The sequence below is a fragment of the Anguilla anguilla genome, chromosome 10 (genome assembly GCF_013347855.1).
Source record: "Anguilla anguilla isolate fAngAng1 chromosome 10, fAngAng1.pri, whole genome shotgun sequence".
In the NCBI taxonomy this organism is placed as follows: domain Eukaryota; kingdom Metazoa; phylum Chordata; class Actinopteri; order Anguilliformes; family Anguillidae; genus Anguilla; species Anguilla anguilla.
In genome coordinates this window covers 41,477,736-41,495,425 of record NC_049210.1, presented here as the reverse complement: position 1 = coordinate 41,495,425, position 17,690 = coordinate 41,477,736, and the positions used below count along the sequence as shown (strand labels likewise).

General features: G+C 42.8%; 1 protein-coding gene across 3 annotated transcripts in view; it reads right to left on the bottom strand.

Annotated features, from left to right (window-relative positions):
- cbwd (COBW domain containing) overlaps positions 1 to 17,690 on the bottom strand; it is a 29,344-nt gene that overhangs the window by 8,933 nt on the left and 2,721 nt on the right. For all 3 annotated transcript variants that reach the window (XM_035379953.1, XM_035379952.1, XM_035379954.1), the window contains exons 4-7: positions 17,565 to 17,661; positions 17,225 to 17,316; positions 2,754 to 2,813; positions 858 to 895 (exon numbers count right to left, since the gene is read on the bottom strand). In XM_035379953.1, the coding sequence (XP_035235844.1) occupies positions 858 to 895; positions 2,754 to 2,813; positions 17,225 to 17,316; positions 17,565 to 17,661 (287 nt within the window). The remainder of the gene's footprint in view (positions 1 to 857; positions 896 to 2,753; positions 2,814 to 17,224; positions 17,317 to 17,564; positions 17,662 to 17,690) is intronic.

The following is a 17,690-nucleotide window of genomic DNA, read 5'->3' as shown; positions in this document are numbered from 1 at the left end:
AGGCCTTGAAGGTTTGAAGGTTGAAGGTTTTCTGGAGGGGGGGGGTCGGGACTGGGTTTAGCAGAGGGCGTTTAAGGGGTGACAATCCCATTAGCGTGATCGCTCCTGATATCAATTACCCCTTCAGTTTCAATCAGTCTCCGGGGGACCCCCCCACTCTGGCCTTCGGCGCTGTCCGGGGGGGGGGTACGATCGGGTTGAGCCGCCAAGCATTACACCCCCGAAATTGCTGCCCATTATGGAGGTGTCAGTACCTTTGCTCCTCTCCACACAGTTTAAATCACAGCCTTCACTCATGATGGGGGGGATGGGGGGGGGGGGGGGGTTTGCCCAACTCAAAGGGGAGGAGGGAAAAAAATGGAAACGACGTGACAGATCTCACTCCCACAATCCCATGCAGAAATGCACCCGTCGATTTGACCATTCCTAAAAAGGGAATTTAACCTTTTATTTATCAAAACTTAACAAACAAAAGGAACCAATGACATGCAAACGTGCTTCACTTTGGTTTGGTATAAAGTTGCATTACATTACTACATTACAGGTATTCAGCGGACACGCTAATCCAGATCATTTTACGCAAATTTTGCATTTTTACATATTATCCGCTTATACAGCTGGACAACGGCAACGATCTACCAGGGAATCAAGCCTGCAACCTTTACTGCAGCTTACATGCTTAGTTCTCGAATCAATATGCCAAACTACTGCCCCTAAAGTCACACAGAACCGTCACCACAGCAGAAACTTTAACTACTCTCGCCTCTTCTGGCTGTTAAGCTGCATTTGGAACTATTCGATTCACAATAACCCAGAAACAGCAAACAGAAAAAAACAAATACATATTTTTTTTTTACCTGCATCCCATACTTGGCGTCAACAACGGTGACGATACCTGCAAACAGAGATTTGAAGAGTTTTTAGAATTCCTGCAGATTCTCACATCCTGGTCTTAAACCCGGCGAAACCGATTCACAATGAGGTCCCTTCAGCTTTACAGCGTCTTTGCAGAGCAGTGCCGGTTGTTTAACTCTTTAAAGGGCACTTAAGAGGCGTTTTATGGCGTTAAACACTGAGGAAATGACTGAATGAGATCGGGTATGAACAGCATATTCCACTTCACTCAATTAAACTTTATTATACTCTTATTAGTATACACTTTTCCACTTTATTGAGTAAACTTTATTTTTCATTTGTCAGGATATAACAGTAATTATGTCATTGCAACGCTCCCCAACTTTGACCGCAGCCCAGCCCAGCCCATCGGGAGCTCGTACGCATCGTAGCAGCCGCCCCTAACTGAGCGCGTGCAGACCCGCTAAAGGTGATGACAGCACTGTGACTGCCATCGGACCGTTAGCACAGGAAGAAGAGCGGAGCTCTGCTGTTTACGGTGCGATTAATTCGGGTCAGTGCGAGGCCGAGGCCTGGTCCTAAGAGCCTGCGGGACGTCCTGACCGACCTCTGCGCTGCTCGAGATCCCCCGGCTATTTTCACCGGACCATCTGCGGGACGGCCGCACCCAGAGCCAACCGTCACACCCGTCCCAGAGCCCCAGTCCCTTCAGACCGTCACACTCCCACCAATGATAACCCCCCCCCCACCCCCATAATCCCTCAGTGCTGCATGGAACAGGGCTTGACCACCTGTACACCCGACGAACAAAAACGAAGAAAAAAAAAAACTGCGCCCCGCAAGCAGACGCTAATAACCGCGGAGGAAGCGCAGGCCCGGATCGAACTCCAGAAAGTTCCGAGCCTCCTACCCCCCCGCCCCCCCCCACACCCCCCCACGCCCAACCCCACGTGGAGCCATCCCCGGTGCCCTTTTAAGACAAACGCACATGGAGAGGAACAGCTGAGAATTCGGGCCGGAATTCCAAACATTCCCGAGCCCACACTGTTTGTGTTGGAATCAGGAGACGCCCATAAACAGATGCCAGAGAGTGAGAGACAGAGATAGAGAGAGAGACAGTGAGAGAGAGAGAGAGAGAGAGAGAGAGAGAGAGGGAGAGATAGAGAGAGAGATTGGACATCATCTCGAAAACTGAATGTCCCTTCTCCGCACGGAAACTTCCAGCGTTACGGATTGTCAGGGGGAAGCAGCTATGCAGAGCAGCCTGATTAATGCCATGTGATGACCTCGTACACGTTGCCCACCGGGGCCTTTGCACTTCTTCTGATGAATGGAGTTTTTGTTTTGGTTTATAAAGAACACGACGTTCTGAATGCTAGAGAATAATGGGGATTAAGGGGCTATTGGCTGGCTCATCTTGTTAAGGCACTGTTCCGGTGTGTGGATGGGGCCCACTGTCTGGCTTCAAATTCAGACCGTGCCAGCGCTCACTGTGGCCGGCAGCCCTGCAGGGAGATGTACCACCCAGGGATGAGAGGGTTTCGAAGGGACAACAGCAACTCATTGCGCGGTAGTGACCCCCGCTGGTCAGTCAGGGGGCTGACAAGTTTGTCGGTTGAGCTGCACATGAAGTGCCTTCCTCTGGTCTGTGTGAGCGTCGCTCGTGAACTTCGGTGTGATAAGAAGCGGCAGCTGACGTCGCATGACATCTCCGGAACTGATAGCGTAAGTCGCGGTAACGATCGCAGATAGCATTCCGTATCGGGAAGGAAAAAAAGGGGGGGGGAAGTCATTTAAATGAAAAAATTTGGGGGTTTTGGTTTAAGGAGGTCTGCCTGGTTAAGGAAGACCAGGCCTTGAACACATGCAGAAGCAATGAACAAGTGCATGTCCCTTACCATCCAGATATATATCACTGCCAAGCTCGGCGTCAACCCAGAACATGGAGGCGACAGAACCTGAAAAAAGAAAAAGAAGGATACAGAAAAAGAGAGATAGAGAGGGTTAGAGGTCTGTCGGAAATGGGTGAACAGTAAATTCCTGATTTTTCCAAACGGTGCTACATGTTCAAGTCTGATTGTTGATAAAAAAATAGTCCATATCAGCCCCTGAATTCTGCTTGAAAATGACTTAAACAAAATAGCTGGTTTCCAAAATGTCTTTTGAAACACAGAATTGATTTCATAAGAGCATTTATGCAACACCTACATCCATCTCTTTTCCCTCACACAAAATAAGATTTGTATATTATATTTTACATTTTATTCATCTTGCGCAAGAGAGGATAAAACAGCAGGACTTCCTTTGAATGAATGAATTTTTAATATTTGGATATATTTAGGGGTCCAAGCAGCGAAGCTGGTGGAACCCTATTGTATCTGTTAGGATTATTCTTATTATTATTATTATTATTTTTCTCCGCTAAAAGTGTCTGAGGCTCAGCAACCATAAGTCCTGGAGCAACCAAAATTGACAGGTGGGTTCCTATGGGCCCCCACTACTCAGGCACTAAAAACCACATACGTCGGCCAGATGGTGGCGCTATAACAAAGGGTTTTGCGTAAAAGGCCATAACTCCCACACCATAAGTCAGATCAACACAAAACTTCATCGACCTATGCATCTGAACGTGCTCTACAACTTTGCCATTGGCCCCACCTAAGTCCGCCATATTGTTTGCCCGCCATTTAGACATTTTAGTTGGGGCGTGGCAGTTTTCTCAGCTAAAATGTTTGAGGCTCAGCAACCATAAGTTGTAGACCAACCAAATTTGGTATGTGGATTCCTATGGCCCCCCACTACTCAGGCACTAAAAATCACCTATGTCGGCCAGATGGTGGCGCTATAACAAAGGATCATACTTTAAAAGGTCATAACTCCCACACCATAAGTCAGATCAACACAAAACTTCATCGACTGATGCATCTGAATGTGCTCTACAACTTTCCTATTGGGAGCACCTATGTCCGCCATATGGTTTGCACACCATTTGGACTTTTTCATGAGGTGGGGTGCGGAAAAGCTGGAGCTCCAAATCCAAACGATTACGACATCGAGTAAACTTCTTTACGGCAAGCGACAACCATGGCGACGCAAGTTTTTATCAGTGAAATGACGGTCTGACAGTGCCACCTAGCGTGCATGCTAGGATAGGCTACCAGAAGTTTTTCAGTAAAAGCTTACTGAGAGGATGAATAATTACTTTTCTTTGGCATGGATCCATTTGAAGACAGTATCGGGTGAGTTCGTTAAGTCTTTAAATCTGTCACTATGGTGAGAAAAAGCTAAACCATTTTATTGGTAGTTTTTGAGTTTCTGTGCAAACGCGCGAAAACACGCTGGTATAATAAAACAATGACGGTCATACATATATAGTCCGCTTCGTTCCGTTGCTACCATAACATAACAGACTATCTTATGTCTACAGCTGCAGTTCTCGCTGCAATTTCAAACATTGAATATTCACAAAAGACGCAATTTATGCTGTACTTTGCCAATGTCTAAATAAATAATACGCTACGGTAAAGCTTTCAGAGGATGAATCATTACTTTTCTTTGGCCTGGATCCATTTGAAGACAATATCGGATGAGTTCGTTCAGTCTTTAAATCTGTCATTATGGTGAGAAATAGCTAAACCATTGTATTGATAGGTTCTGAGTTTCTGTGCACACGCGCGAAAACACGCTGGTATAATGAAACAATGACGGTAGCCTAATACATATATAGTCCGCTTCGTTCCGTTGCTACCATTACATAACAGACTATCTTGTGTCTACAGCTGCAGTTTCTCGTTGCAATTTCAAACATTGAATATTCACAAAAGACGCAATTTATGCTGTACTTTGCCAATGTCTAAATAAATAATACGCTCCGGTAAAGCTTTGAGAGGATGAATAATTACTTTTCTTTGGCATGGATCCATTTGAAGACAGTATCGGGTGAGTTCGTTAAGTCTTTAAATCTGTCATTATGCTGAGAAATAGCTAAACCATTTCATTGATAGGTTCCGAGTTTCTGTGCAAACGCGCGAAAACACGCTGGTATAATGAAACAATGACGGTAGCCTAGTACATATATGGTCCGCTTCGTTCCGTTGCTACCATAACATAACGACCTACAGCTGCAGTTTCTCGCTGCAATTACTAATATTGAATATAAACAAAAGACGCATTTTACGCTGTAGTCTGCCAATGTCTAAAATAATACGGTCCATTTGAAGACAACATCGGGTGAGTTCGTTTAGTCTTTAAATCCGTCATTGTGCTGAGAAATCGTATTCTCAATTTAATTTCTAAATTGACTGTAAGCTTAGGGTTGTAACTAGGTAGTTGTTCCGTAGGTGACTTAGTCTTAACTCGTCTTAACTATTGCTTGAATGTTCTCATAGACTGTGTTGTTGCTGTTCTTGTTTGTGTTAGCGTTAATCAGTTTAACCTACTGGGTCCAAGTTGAACTATGCGGATGTTTCCTGCACTAGGAACGGTATTTCTCTCTAGGATTTTCGGCACACTAATTCCTGGTTATGGTTATACATTTTGTTGTACGTCGCTCTGGATAAGAGCGTCTGCCAAATGCCTGTAATGTAATGTAATGTAATGTAATGCAATATTCCGTAGCAACAAGATAAACCCGACATTAGCCCTAAAATATGCCAATACAGCAGTGAAAAGGCTGCTCACTGAATAACGAAATAAACGAGACAATTTGAAAAAAATTATACCATGTCATTCTACAGTCAATATCTGGGACTAAACATTTAATAAATATACAATCTTACCATCGGTTTTACGCGTAGAGATGTCCCTTTTGCGAATGAGTGGTTATATATTGTCTTGGATAATCCGTTTGTGAAATGTCGGATATTTTCAAAAATAGCTGTGCGTAATACCACACCTGTTGCTTACGGCGTTGTCGTTCTTCTTAGTCCAATTTGGCTTGATTGACAATTCATTTATTCAGTAGGTGAGAGTATAAGCTTTCTAACGATGTATAACATGTCTGATTTGGCTTTTGGAATAGCGTTTGATAGGTCAGCTTAACCGAAAATTTTCTGATCTGCCAATGTCTACATAAATAAACCGGTAGGCTGCTCTGCGGTCAGCACGCGGGTCGCGAGTTGATATGAAGTCCTTTTCTTAGTTTTTTCTCAATGTCGTCTTTATTATTTGAAATGTGCATTTAGTGTCATTATTCTATCTGTCTCTGTGGCGCTCTGAAATGTGGATTCTCTGCTAAACTGAGCAATGGATTGGAATATGTGTCTGACGTAGTGTTGCACGGTATGCCAAAACTTCAGCACTTTCTGGGTACTTAAAAACAAAAAAAAACAGAAAAAAAAAAAACGGTTTCGTATTTGAATTTCCCGATGTTCCGTAGTTCTGTGTCAAATGTAAAAGCCAGGGAAATGTGTCTCCCGCATTACTGATTTAGAGGATGAAAAGTGTAGTTTGTCAGAATCTTCGCTAGATGGCAGTAGCAACTAAGGTTGCCAAGTGAGGTGACCTGTGCTTGTGCATTCACTTCCCTGATACAGTGCAAGCTTTGACTCAGTTCACTTCAGTAGCAATAGGTGTTCCAATTTGGAAATATTTTATTATAGATAGATGCTGTATTGTTATTAAAATATGCTGTTTTTCAATCTATTTAAAGGTGAAAGACCTGTTTTAAAAATTATGTACTTTACAACTGTTTAATATTTGAAATATTTTTAACATTTTTCTATTGTTCAGTGTTGTAACACTATAGGCCTATGCATATTAATATGTTGAAGAGGCTTCAACTTAAAGATTGTTAATGAACCAGGTTGTTCATAAACCATGAATTCGAAAATGAGGTCAACCCTTGTGGACATTATGTTTCTGATCTATTAAGGTAATTTCAGTATCGTTAGGTACCGAGTATCTAATTAGCATCGTTTAAGTTTCAAATATCATTTCAGTATTGAGTATCGTAATACTAAACCTGGTATCACTATCAAAGTCAAAATTTTGGTATCGTGACAACACTAGTGTGACGCCTTTTTTAGTTGCGGCGCAGAAACGCTGCAGCTGTGCATACACGCCGGACCATCAAAGTGTTACGACATGCCATCTAAGTGTTACGACATAGTAAAGGCCTTGACGGGAAGCGGCCCGGACACATCCATGGCGACGTAACTAAGTCATCCGACAGCGTCTCTTAGCTCAAAATTGGCCGCAAGTCATCAATATTTTATACGATCATCATGATATTCAGTAGATATGTTGGGTGAAGGCGTATGATCGTGAGGACAAAGCCATTTTTAAATCGCTCCATAGGGGGCGCGATGCTGCCAATGCTTGGACCCCTCCCAACGCCGCTTGCGGCTTTAATTCTTATTATTTTTCTCCGCTAAAAGTGTCTGAGGCTCAGCAACCATAAGTCCTGGAGCAACCAAATTTGGCAGGTGGGTTTCTATGTGCCCCCACTACTCAGGCACTAAAAATCACGTGCCTCGGCCAGATGGTGGCGCTATAACAAAGGGTTTTGCGTAAAATGCCATAACTCCCACACCATAAGTCCGATCAACACAAAACTTCATCAACATATGCATGTGAACGTGCTCTATACCTTTGCCATTGGGACCACCTGTGTCCACCATATTGTTTGCCCGCCATTTTGACTTTTTTGTTGGGGTGTGGCAGTTTTCTCCGCTAAAATGTCTGAGGCTCACCAACCATAAGTTGTAGACCAACCAAATTTGGTAGGTGCGTTCCTGTGGCCCCCCACTACTCAGGCACTATTAATCACCCATGTCGGCCAGATGGTGGCGCTATAACAAAGGATTATAATTTAAAAGGTCATAACTCCCACACCGTAAGTCAGATCAACACAAAACTTCATCGACTGATGCATCTGAATGTGCTCTACAACTTTCCTATTGGGAGCACCTATGTCCGCCTAATGGTTTGCACACCATTTGGCCTTTTTCATTAGGTGGGGTGCGGAAAAGCTGGATCTCCAAATCCAAACGATTACGACATCGAGTAAACTTCTTTACGGCAAGCGACAACCATGGCGACGCTAGTTTTTATCAGTGAAAGCACGGTCTGACACTGCCACCTAGCGTGCATGCTAGGAAAGGCGACCAAAAGTTTTTCAGTAAAAGCTTTCTGAGAGGCTGAATAATTACTTTTCTTTGGCATGGATCCATTTGAAGACAGTATCGGGTGAGTTCGTTTAGTCTTTGAATCTGTCATTATGCTGAGAAATAGTTAAACCATTTTATTGATAGGTTCTGAGTTTCTGTGCACACGCGCGAAAACACGCTGGTATAATAAAACAATGACGGTAATACATATATAGTCCGCTTCGTTCCGTTGCTACCACAACATAACAGACTATCTTATGTCTACAGCTGCAGTTCTCGCTGCAATTTCAAACATTGAATATTCACAAAAGACGCAATTTATGCTGTACTTTGCCAATGTCTAAATAAATAATACGCTCCGGTAAAGCTTTGAGAGGATGAATAATTACTTTTCTTTGGCATGGATCCATTTGAAGACAGTATCGGGTGAGTTCGTTAAGTCTTTAAATCTGTCATTATGCTGAGAAATAGCTAAACCATTTCATTGATAGGTTCCGAGTTTCTGTGCAAACGCGCGAAAACACGCTGGTATAATGAAACAATGACGGTAGCCTAATACATATATGGTCCGCTTCGTTCCGTTGCTACCATAACATAACGACCTACAGCTGCAGTTTCTCGCTGCAATTACTAATATTGAATATAAAAAAAAGACGCATTTTACGCTGTAGTCTGCCAATGTATAAAATAATACGGTCCATTTGAAGACAACATCGGGTGAGTTCGTTTAGTCTTTAAATCCGTCATTGTGCTGAGAAATCGTATTCTCAATTTAATTTCTAAATTGACTGTAAGCTTAGGGTTGTAACTAGGTAGTTGTTCCGTAGGTGACTTAGTCTTAACTCGTCTTAACTATTGCTTGAATGTTCTCATAGACTGCGTTGTTGCTGTTCTTGTTTGTGTTAGCGTTAATTAGTTTAACCAACTGGGTCCAAGTTGAACTATGCGGATGTTTCCTGCGCTTGGAACGGTATTTCTTTCTACGGTTTTCGGCACACTAATTCCTGGTTATGGTTATACATTTTGTTGTACGTCGCTCTGGATAAGAGCGTCTGCCAAATGCCTGTAATGTAATGTAATGTAATGTAATGCAATATTCCGTAGCAACAAGATAAACCCGACATTAGCCCTAAAATATGCCAATACAGCAGTGAAAAGGCTGCTCACTGAATAACGAAATAAACGAGACAATTAAAAAAAAAATTATACCATGTCATTCTACAGTCAATATCTGGGACTAAACATTTAATAAATATACAATCTTACCATCGGTTTTACGCGTAGAGATGTCCCTTTTGCGAATGAGTGGTTATATATTGTCTTGGATAATCCGTTTGTGAAATGTCGGATATTTTCAAAAATAGCTGTGCGTAATACCACACCTGTTGCTTACGGCGTTGTCGTTCTTCTTAGTTCAATTTGGCTTGATTGACAGTTCATTTATTCAGTAGGTGAGAGTATAAGCTTTCTAACGATGTATAACATGTCTGATTTGGCTTTTGGAATAGCGTTTTATAGGTCAGCTTAACCGAAAATTTTCTGATCTGCCAATGTCTACATAAATAAACCGGTAGGCTGCTCTGCGGTCAGCACGCGGGTCGCGAGTTGATATTAAGTCCTTTTTTTAGTTTTTTCTCAATGTCGTCTTTATTATTTGAAATGTGCATTTAGTGTCATTATTCTATCTGTCTCTGTGGCGCTCTGAAATGTGCATTCTCTGCTAAACTGAGCAATGGATTGGAATATGTGTCTGACGTAGTGTTGCACGGTATGCCAAAACTTCAGCACTTTCTGGGTACTTAAAAAAAAAAAAAACAGAAAAAAAAAAACGGTTTCGTATTTGAATTTCCCGATGTTCGGTAGTTCTGTGTCAAATGTATAAGCCAGGGAAATGTGTCTCCCGCATTACTGATTTAGAGGATGAAAAGTGTAGTTTGTCAGAATCTTCGCTAGATGGCAGTAGCAACTAAGGTTGCCAAGTGAGGTGACCTGCGCTTGTGCATTCACTTCCCTGATACAGCGCAAGCTTTGACTCAGTTCATTTCAGTAGCAATAGGTGTTCCAATTTGGAAATATTTTATTATAGATAGATGCTTTATTGTTATTAAAATATGCAGTTTTTAAATCTATTTAAAGGTGAAAGACCTGTTTTAAAGATTATTTACTTTACAACTGTTTAATTTTTGAAATATTTTTAACATGTTTTTCTATTGTTCAGTGTTGTAACACTATAGGCCTATGCATATTAATATGTCGAAGAGACTTCAACTTACAGGTTGTTAATGACCCAGGTTGTTAATAAACCATGAATTAGAAAATGAGGTCAACCCTTGTGGACATTACGTTTCTGATCTATTATGGTAATTTCAGTATCGTTAGGTACAGAGTATCAAATTAGCACCGTTTAAGTTTCAAGTATCATTTCAGTATTGAGTATCGTAATACTAAACCTGGTATCAGTATCAAAGTCAATATTTCGGTATCGTGACAACACTAGTGTGACGCCTTTTTTAGTTGCGGCGCAGAAACACTGCAGCTGTGCATGCACACCGGACCATCTAAGTGTTACGACATGCCATCTAAGTGTTACGACATAGTAAAGGCCTTGACGGGAAGCGGCCAGGACACATCCATGGCGACGTAACTAAGTCATCCGACAGCGTCTCTTAGCTCAAAATTGGCCATAAGTCATCAATATTTCATACGATCATCATGATATTCAGTAGATATGTTGGGTGAAGGCATATGATCATGAGGACAAAGCCATTTTAAAATCGCTCCATAGGGGGCGCGATGCTGCCAATGCTTGGACCCCTTCCAACGCCGCTTGCGGCTTTAATTCTTATTATTTTTCTCCGCTAAAAGTGTCTGAGGCTCAGCACCCATAAGTCCTGGAGCAACCAAATTTGGCAGGTGGGTTCCTATGGCCCCCCACTACTCAGGCACTAAAAAGCACGTAAGTCAGCCAGATGGTGGCGCTATAACAAAGGGTAACGCGTAAAAGCCCATAACGCCCACACCATAAGTTAGATGACCACAAAACTTCATCAACCTATGCATCTGAACGTGCTCTACAACTTTGCCATTGGCCCCACCTATGTCCGCCATATTGTTTGCCTGCCATTTAGACTTTTTAGTTGGGGCGTGGCAGTTTTCTCCGCAAAAATGTCTGAGGCTCAGCAACCATACGTTGTAGACCAACCAAATTTGGTAGGTGGGTTCCTATGGCACCCCACTACCCAGGCACTAAAAATCACCTATGTCGGCCAGATGGTGGCGCTGTAACAAAGGATCATAGTTTAAAAGGTCATAACTCCCACACCGTAAGTCAGATCAACACAAAACTTCATCGACTGATGCATCTGAATGTGCTCTACAACTTTCCTATTGGGAGCACCTATGTCCGCCATATGGTTTGCACACCATTTGGACTTTTTCATTAGGTGGGGTGCGGAAAAGCTGGAGCTCCAAATCCAAACGATTACGACATCGAGTAAACTTCTTTACGGCAAGCGACAACCATGGCGACGCTAGTTTTTATCAGTGAAAGCACGGTCTGACACTGCCACCTAGCGTGCATGCTAGGATAGGCGACCAAAAGTTTTTCAGTAAAAGCTTTCTGAGAGGATGAAAAATTACTTTTCTTTGGCATGGATCCATTTGAAGACAGTATCGGGTGAGTTCGTTTAGTCTTTGAATCTGTCGTTATGCTGAGAAATAGTTAAACCATTTTATTGATAGGTTCTGAGTTTCTGTGCACACGCGCGAAAACACGCTGGTATAATAAAACAATGACGGTAATACATACATAGTCCGCTTCGTTCCGTTGCTACCATAACATAACAGACTATCTTATGTCTACAGCTGCAGTTCTCGCTGCAATTTCAAACATTGAATATTCACAAAAGACGCAATTTATGCTGTACTTTGCCAATGTCTAAATAAATAATACGCTACGGTAAAGCTTTGAGAGGATGAATCATTACTTTTCTTTGGCATGGATCCATTTGAAGACAATATCGGATGAGTTCGTTCAGTCTTTAAATCTGTCATTATGGTGAGAAACAGCTAAACCATTGTATTGATAGGTTCTGAGTTTCTGTGCAAACGCGCGAAAACACGCTGGTATAATGAAATAATAACGGTAGCCTAATACATATATAGTCCGCTTCGTTCCGTTGCTACCATCACATAACGACCTAGAGCTGCAGTTTCTCGCTGCAATTACTAATATTGAATATAAACAAAAGACGCAATGTATGCTGTAGTCTGCCAATGTCTAGATAAATAATACGGTCCGTTTGAAGACAATATCGGGTCAGTTCGTTTAGTCTTTAAATCCGTCATTATGCTGAGAGAAATCGTATTCTCAATTTAATCTCTAAATTGACAGTAAGCTTAGGGTTGTAACTATGTAGTTGTTTCGTAGGTGACTTAACTCGTCTTAACTATTGCTTGTATTTGTGCATGGACTGCGTTGTTGCTGTTCTTGTCTGTGTTAGTGTTAATCAGTGTAACCTACAGGGTTTAAATTGAACAATGCGGTTGTTCCCTGCATTTAGAACGGTAGGCTACTGCCCTCTAGGGTTTTCGACACACTTGTTCCTGGTTATGGTTATACATTTTGTTGTACATCGCTCTGGATAAGAGCGTCTGCCAAATGCCTGTAATGTAATGCAATATTCCGTAGCAACAAGATGAACCCGACATTAGCCCTAAAATATGCCAATACAGCAGTGAAAACGCTGCTAACTGAATGACGCAATAAGCGAGACTAACTTTTTTTTTTTAATTACCACGTCATTCTACAGTCAATATCTGGGACTAAACTTTGAATAATTATACAATCTTACCACCGGTTTCACGCGTAGAGATGTCCCTTTTGCGACTGAGTGGTCATATATTGTCGTGGACAATCCGTTTGTGATTCCTGTTGCTTAAGGCGTTGTCGCCGTTTTTCGTACGATTTGGCTTCATTGACAGTTCATTTATTCAGTAGGTGAGAGTATAAGCTTTCTAACGATGTATAACATGTATGATTTTTCATTTGGAATAGCGTTTTATAGTTCAGCGCAACGGAATATTTTCTTATCGCATTCACTTGCGCATTGTGGCGTAGCATAAAAGACGATTCACCTAACTAAACGTTGTCAACGATTTTCATAATTTCTTGTAGAGTACTATTATTACTGAGGACTTAAGGGCTTAGCTAAGCCATTTCTTTGCTGATAGACCTATCTGAAATCGTTTTCTGACGCAAAACAGAAGCGGATAGGACTTTGTAATTGATTTTCTGTCTCTATACTAGGCTACTAAACACAGATAAAATGTCATGTTGCTATGTAAGTATTACTGCTCAAAATATTTCGGTTATATACGTTCTTTTCGTTATATACGTTCTTTTTGAAATTGGGTGTCTTTAAATAGGTTAGTGGTATTATATAATGTAGATTTTTCACACTGCAATGTAAGCGTTAGTGTAATAGTTTTTGTGACCCATGGAACAGTGATGACGAGAGTGTTGTAACGTTGCTAATATGTGGTGGACGGTTGAAAATTATTTTAGTCCCATCTCCATCCGTCATTAGGCTACGCTGGGAATTAGCTAAACCATTTTTATTGATAGTAATTGAGTTTCTCTGCAAACGCGCGAAAACACGCTGGTATAATAAAACAATGATGGTAAATATAGCCTATATATATAGTCCGCCTCATTCCGTTGTTACCATAATATAACAAACTTTCTTGTGTCTACAGCTGCAGTTTCTCGCTGCAATTACTATTGAATATAAACAAAAGTCGCAAATGCTGTAGTCTGCCAATGGCTAAATAAATAATAAGGTATTCTTCGCGCAGCACGCATGCTAGCAGGAATGTCCAGTTGATTTTTCGTTTCGTTTTTTTTATGTCGTATTTATTAGGCTATATGAAATATGTATTATTATCCTATCTGTCTCTGAGGCGCTCTGAAATGTGCATTCTCTGCTAAGTTGAGCAATGGATTGGTATATGTGTCTGACGTACTGTTGCACAGTACACCGACACTTCAGCACTTTTTCGGTACTTAAAAAAAAAAAAAAAAAAAGAAACGGTTCCGTATTAGAATTTTCCGACGTTCGGTAGTTTTGCGTCAAATGTAAAAGCCAGGGACATGTGTCTCCCGCATTACCGATTGAGAGGATGAAAAGTTATGATTTGTCAGAATCTTCGCTAGATGGCAGTAGCAACTAAGGTTGGCAAGTGAGGTGACCTGCGCTTGTGGATTTTTTCGTGGTTGATACAGCGCAAGCTTAGACTCAGTTCACTTCAGTAGCAATAGCTGTTCTAATTTGTAAATATTTTATTATAGGAAGATGCTGTATTGTTATTGAAATGTGCTGTTTTTAGATATATTTTAAAGTGAAAGACCTGTTTACAGATAATTTACTTTACAATTGTTTAATTTTTGAAATATATTTTATATAGTTTTCTATGGTTTAGTGCTGTAACACTATAGTCCTATGCTTATTGATATGTTGAACACGCTTCAACTTAAAGGTTGTTAATAAACCGGGTTTTTAATAAACCGTGAATTCGAAAATGAGGTCATCCCTTGTGGACATTATGTTTCTGATCTATTAAGGTAATTTCAGTGTCGTTAGGTACCGAGTATTGAATCAGTATCGTTTCAGTATCAATTATCGTGATACTACACCTGGTATCGGTATCAAAGTCAAAATTTTGGTATCGTGACAACACTAGTGTGACGCCTTTTTTAGTTGCGGCGCAGAAACACTGCAGCTGTGCATACACGCCGGACCATCTAAGTGTTACGACATAGTAAAGGCCTTTACGGGAAGCGGCCAGGGCACATCCGTGGCGACGTAACTAAGTCATCCAACAGCGTCTCTTAGCACAAAATTGGCCATAAGTCATCAATATTTAATGCGATCATCATGATATTCAGTAGATATGTTGGGTGAAGGCATATGATCATGAGGACAGAGCCATTTTAAAATCGTTCCATAGGGGGCGCGATGCTGCCAATGCTTGGACCCCTCCCAACGCCGCTTGCGGCTTTAATTCTGGATTTGTTTTCTCTGACAACATTTCTTCAAGCAGTTATTTCAGGACCTCAGCTTGTTCACAAAATTCAATTTTTTTTTTCTTCTTCTGGTTATAACCCGTGGATGGGGGGACAGGCGGAGAATAAGAAAAGCTTTGTAAATATTTGATAGAAAGATAATGAAAACAACACTTCTCCAAAAAAAAAAGACAAGATATCAAACCGGAAAGCCATTTTGGTGGTGGCAGGTTTGGCAAGCAAGACGAGCTGTGGGAGATGATAGTGTTTCACATCTCGCTGACCCTCAGAGGACACCGTGAGTGACGGGCCTGTCTCGGCCAATGACAGCCTTTGGGGAGGGGTAGGGGGGGTGGGGGGGGGTGGACCGAGCGCTCTCCAACAGCTCCCGCCACGGGCCGCCTGCTCGGTCCGCTGATCCGCTGCCCCCAAACGTCAACCCCCCGACACCTGTCACTTCTTTACACAGTCCACTCGTCCGGGACAGTGCGCGATAATGACTTACTGATTCCTTATCGATTTTCTCTACCTCCCCCCCACCCCCAAACAAGCACCTTTTCTGCCCAAAAGGTTTTAATAGTTTCCTTGGACTAATGAAAACATCCCCCAACCCCACCCCCTTTTTTCCTAGTCCCCCTGTGTTGTGTGGGGGGGGGGGGGTCATTTCTTCCACTTGTCCTCTTTTTTATCTTCTTTTTACTCGGCTCTGAACTTCAGGAGAACTAACTACACAGGAACTTTTAATTGTGAAGCCACAGAGTTATAGCAGAAATAGAAAAGACAAGTTTCTCTGTACGTGTGCATCACGTGCCTGCATGTATGTGTGTGTGTGTGTGCATCACGTGCCTGCATGTATGTATGTGTGTGTGTGTGTGTGTGTGTGTGTGTGTGTGTGTGCATGAGTGTCTGCATGTAAATGTGCATGAGAGTGAGAGTGAGTGTGTGCGTGTGCTTGTGCTTGTGTGTGTGTGTGTGTGTGTATGTGTGCATGAGTGTATGCATGAGCAGAAGCATGAATGTGAGTGTGTGAGTGTGTGTGTGTGTGTGTGTGTGTGTGTGTGTGCATGAGTGTCTGCATGTGAACGTGCGTGAGTGTGAGTGTGCGTGTGCGTGTGCCTGTGGGGTGTGTGTGTGTGTGTGTGTGTGCATGAGTGTCTGCATGTGAACGTGCATGAGTGTGAGTGTGCCTGTGGGGGGTGTGTGTGTGTGTGTGTGTGTGTGTGCACATGTGCCTGTGCGTGTGTGCATATGTGTGTGTGTGTGTGTGTGTGTGTGTGTGTGTGTGTGTGTGTGTGTGTGTGTGTGTGTGTGTGCATGTGTTTGTATGTGCAGAACAGGCAGATTCACAACTACCATAGTCCTGTTTTGAGATGTAAGCAGTGGAAAAGGTAAGCGTAAGGTCAGCCGGAGCGAGCTAACGAGCTAACGAGCTAAACTTCCCGACACAGCGACGGCGGCCGTGCTTCCTCCCCGTCCGGTCGAGCTTCCTCCCCGTCCGGTCGAGCTTCCTCCCCGTCCGGTCGAGCTTCCTCCCCGTCCGGTCGAGCTTCCTCCCCGTCCGGTCGCGGTCGATGCCGGACGCAGCGATGCTCGATGCTCTGGGTAATCTAAACGGACGGGGGCGCCGTCCGGCACGGGGGCGCGAAACGGACGCCATGCTTCAGCCTAATCAATGTTGTCTTCCCCGTTCTAACGGCCTCTGTGCTCTGCATACGTTCGGCTGCCGGGGGAAAGAGGTTCATCACCCCAGCGAGAAGCAGAGACGCTGGTCCGAGGCTTCATCTAAGACCAAGGTACGTGAGGCCACCACAGATTGCTTACTCGCAAGATTCTCAACTCCATATCCTTAACACTGACAGTATGGCCACCCTGGTGCTGAAAGCAAAACATTTCTACTTGACACAGCTTCTCAAAATTCATTAAGATGGCATGTCCCAGGTCCAATACTACAGCTACAGTATATTCAGTATTTTGTTACAAGAAACTCCCATTACCAAGCAGAACATCCCGTAGCTAAGAAACAAAGAGGACTGAAGGACTGCAGGAGCAGAGTATCTGGTGAGTGTACTAAATCTTGGGCTGCCATCAACAAGACACCAAGAAGTCTTCTACAAGCAATTGATTAGGGACCTTGTGGGTAAATATTCAAATGATGGAACATCAGGAGTCTCATTCCTGCCCTCTTATTGGCCGTTACCTGGGTCTGCTAGTCCTGTCGTCTCCAACAGGATGTAGTCGAATTTCCCTTTTTTCTCCATGAGGTTTTCGATGGCTTTTAGTCCATTATCTCTGAAAAAAGAAATACCCAAAAGTTATCCCAAAGGAAATTATCCCAGGAGCACCTCACACCACAACTGGGCTAATGCTCACGCTTTCACAACCTGCATGGCACACCTCTACTTCCCATTAAGTCTGACTCTTGCTGTACAAAGACAGTGCTGTCAGATAGGCAGCCTATTGTAAGTCAGGGGTTCCTAGCCCTGATCTTGGAGTAGCCATGCATATGCTGTTTTTACTGTAGCCTCTGGTTAACATACTTGACAGAGCAGCAAAGGCAGCCATTCCTCAGTTCGAGCCACTCTTCATACAGCTCTCCTGCTTGGCTGACAGCCAGGGACTTCTCCACAGCGCTCCCTACAGGATGGAGGCCAGACTGTGCTCAG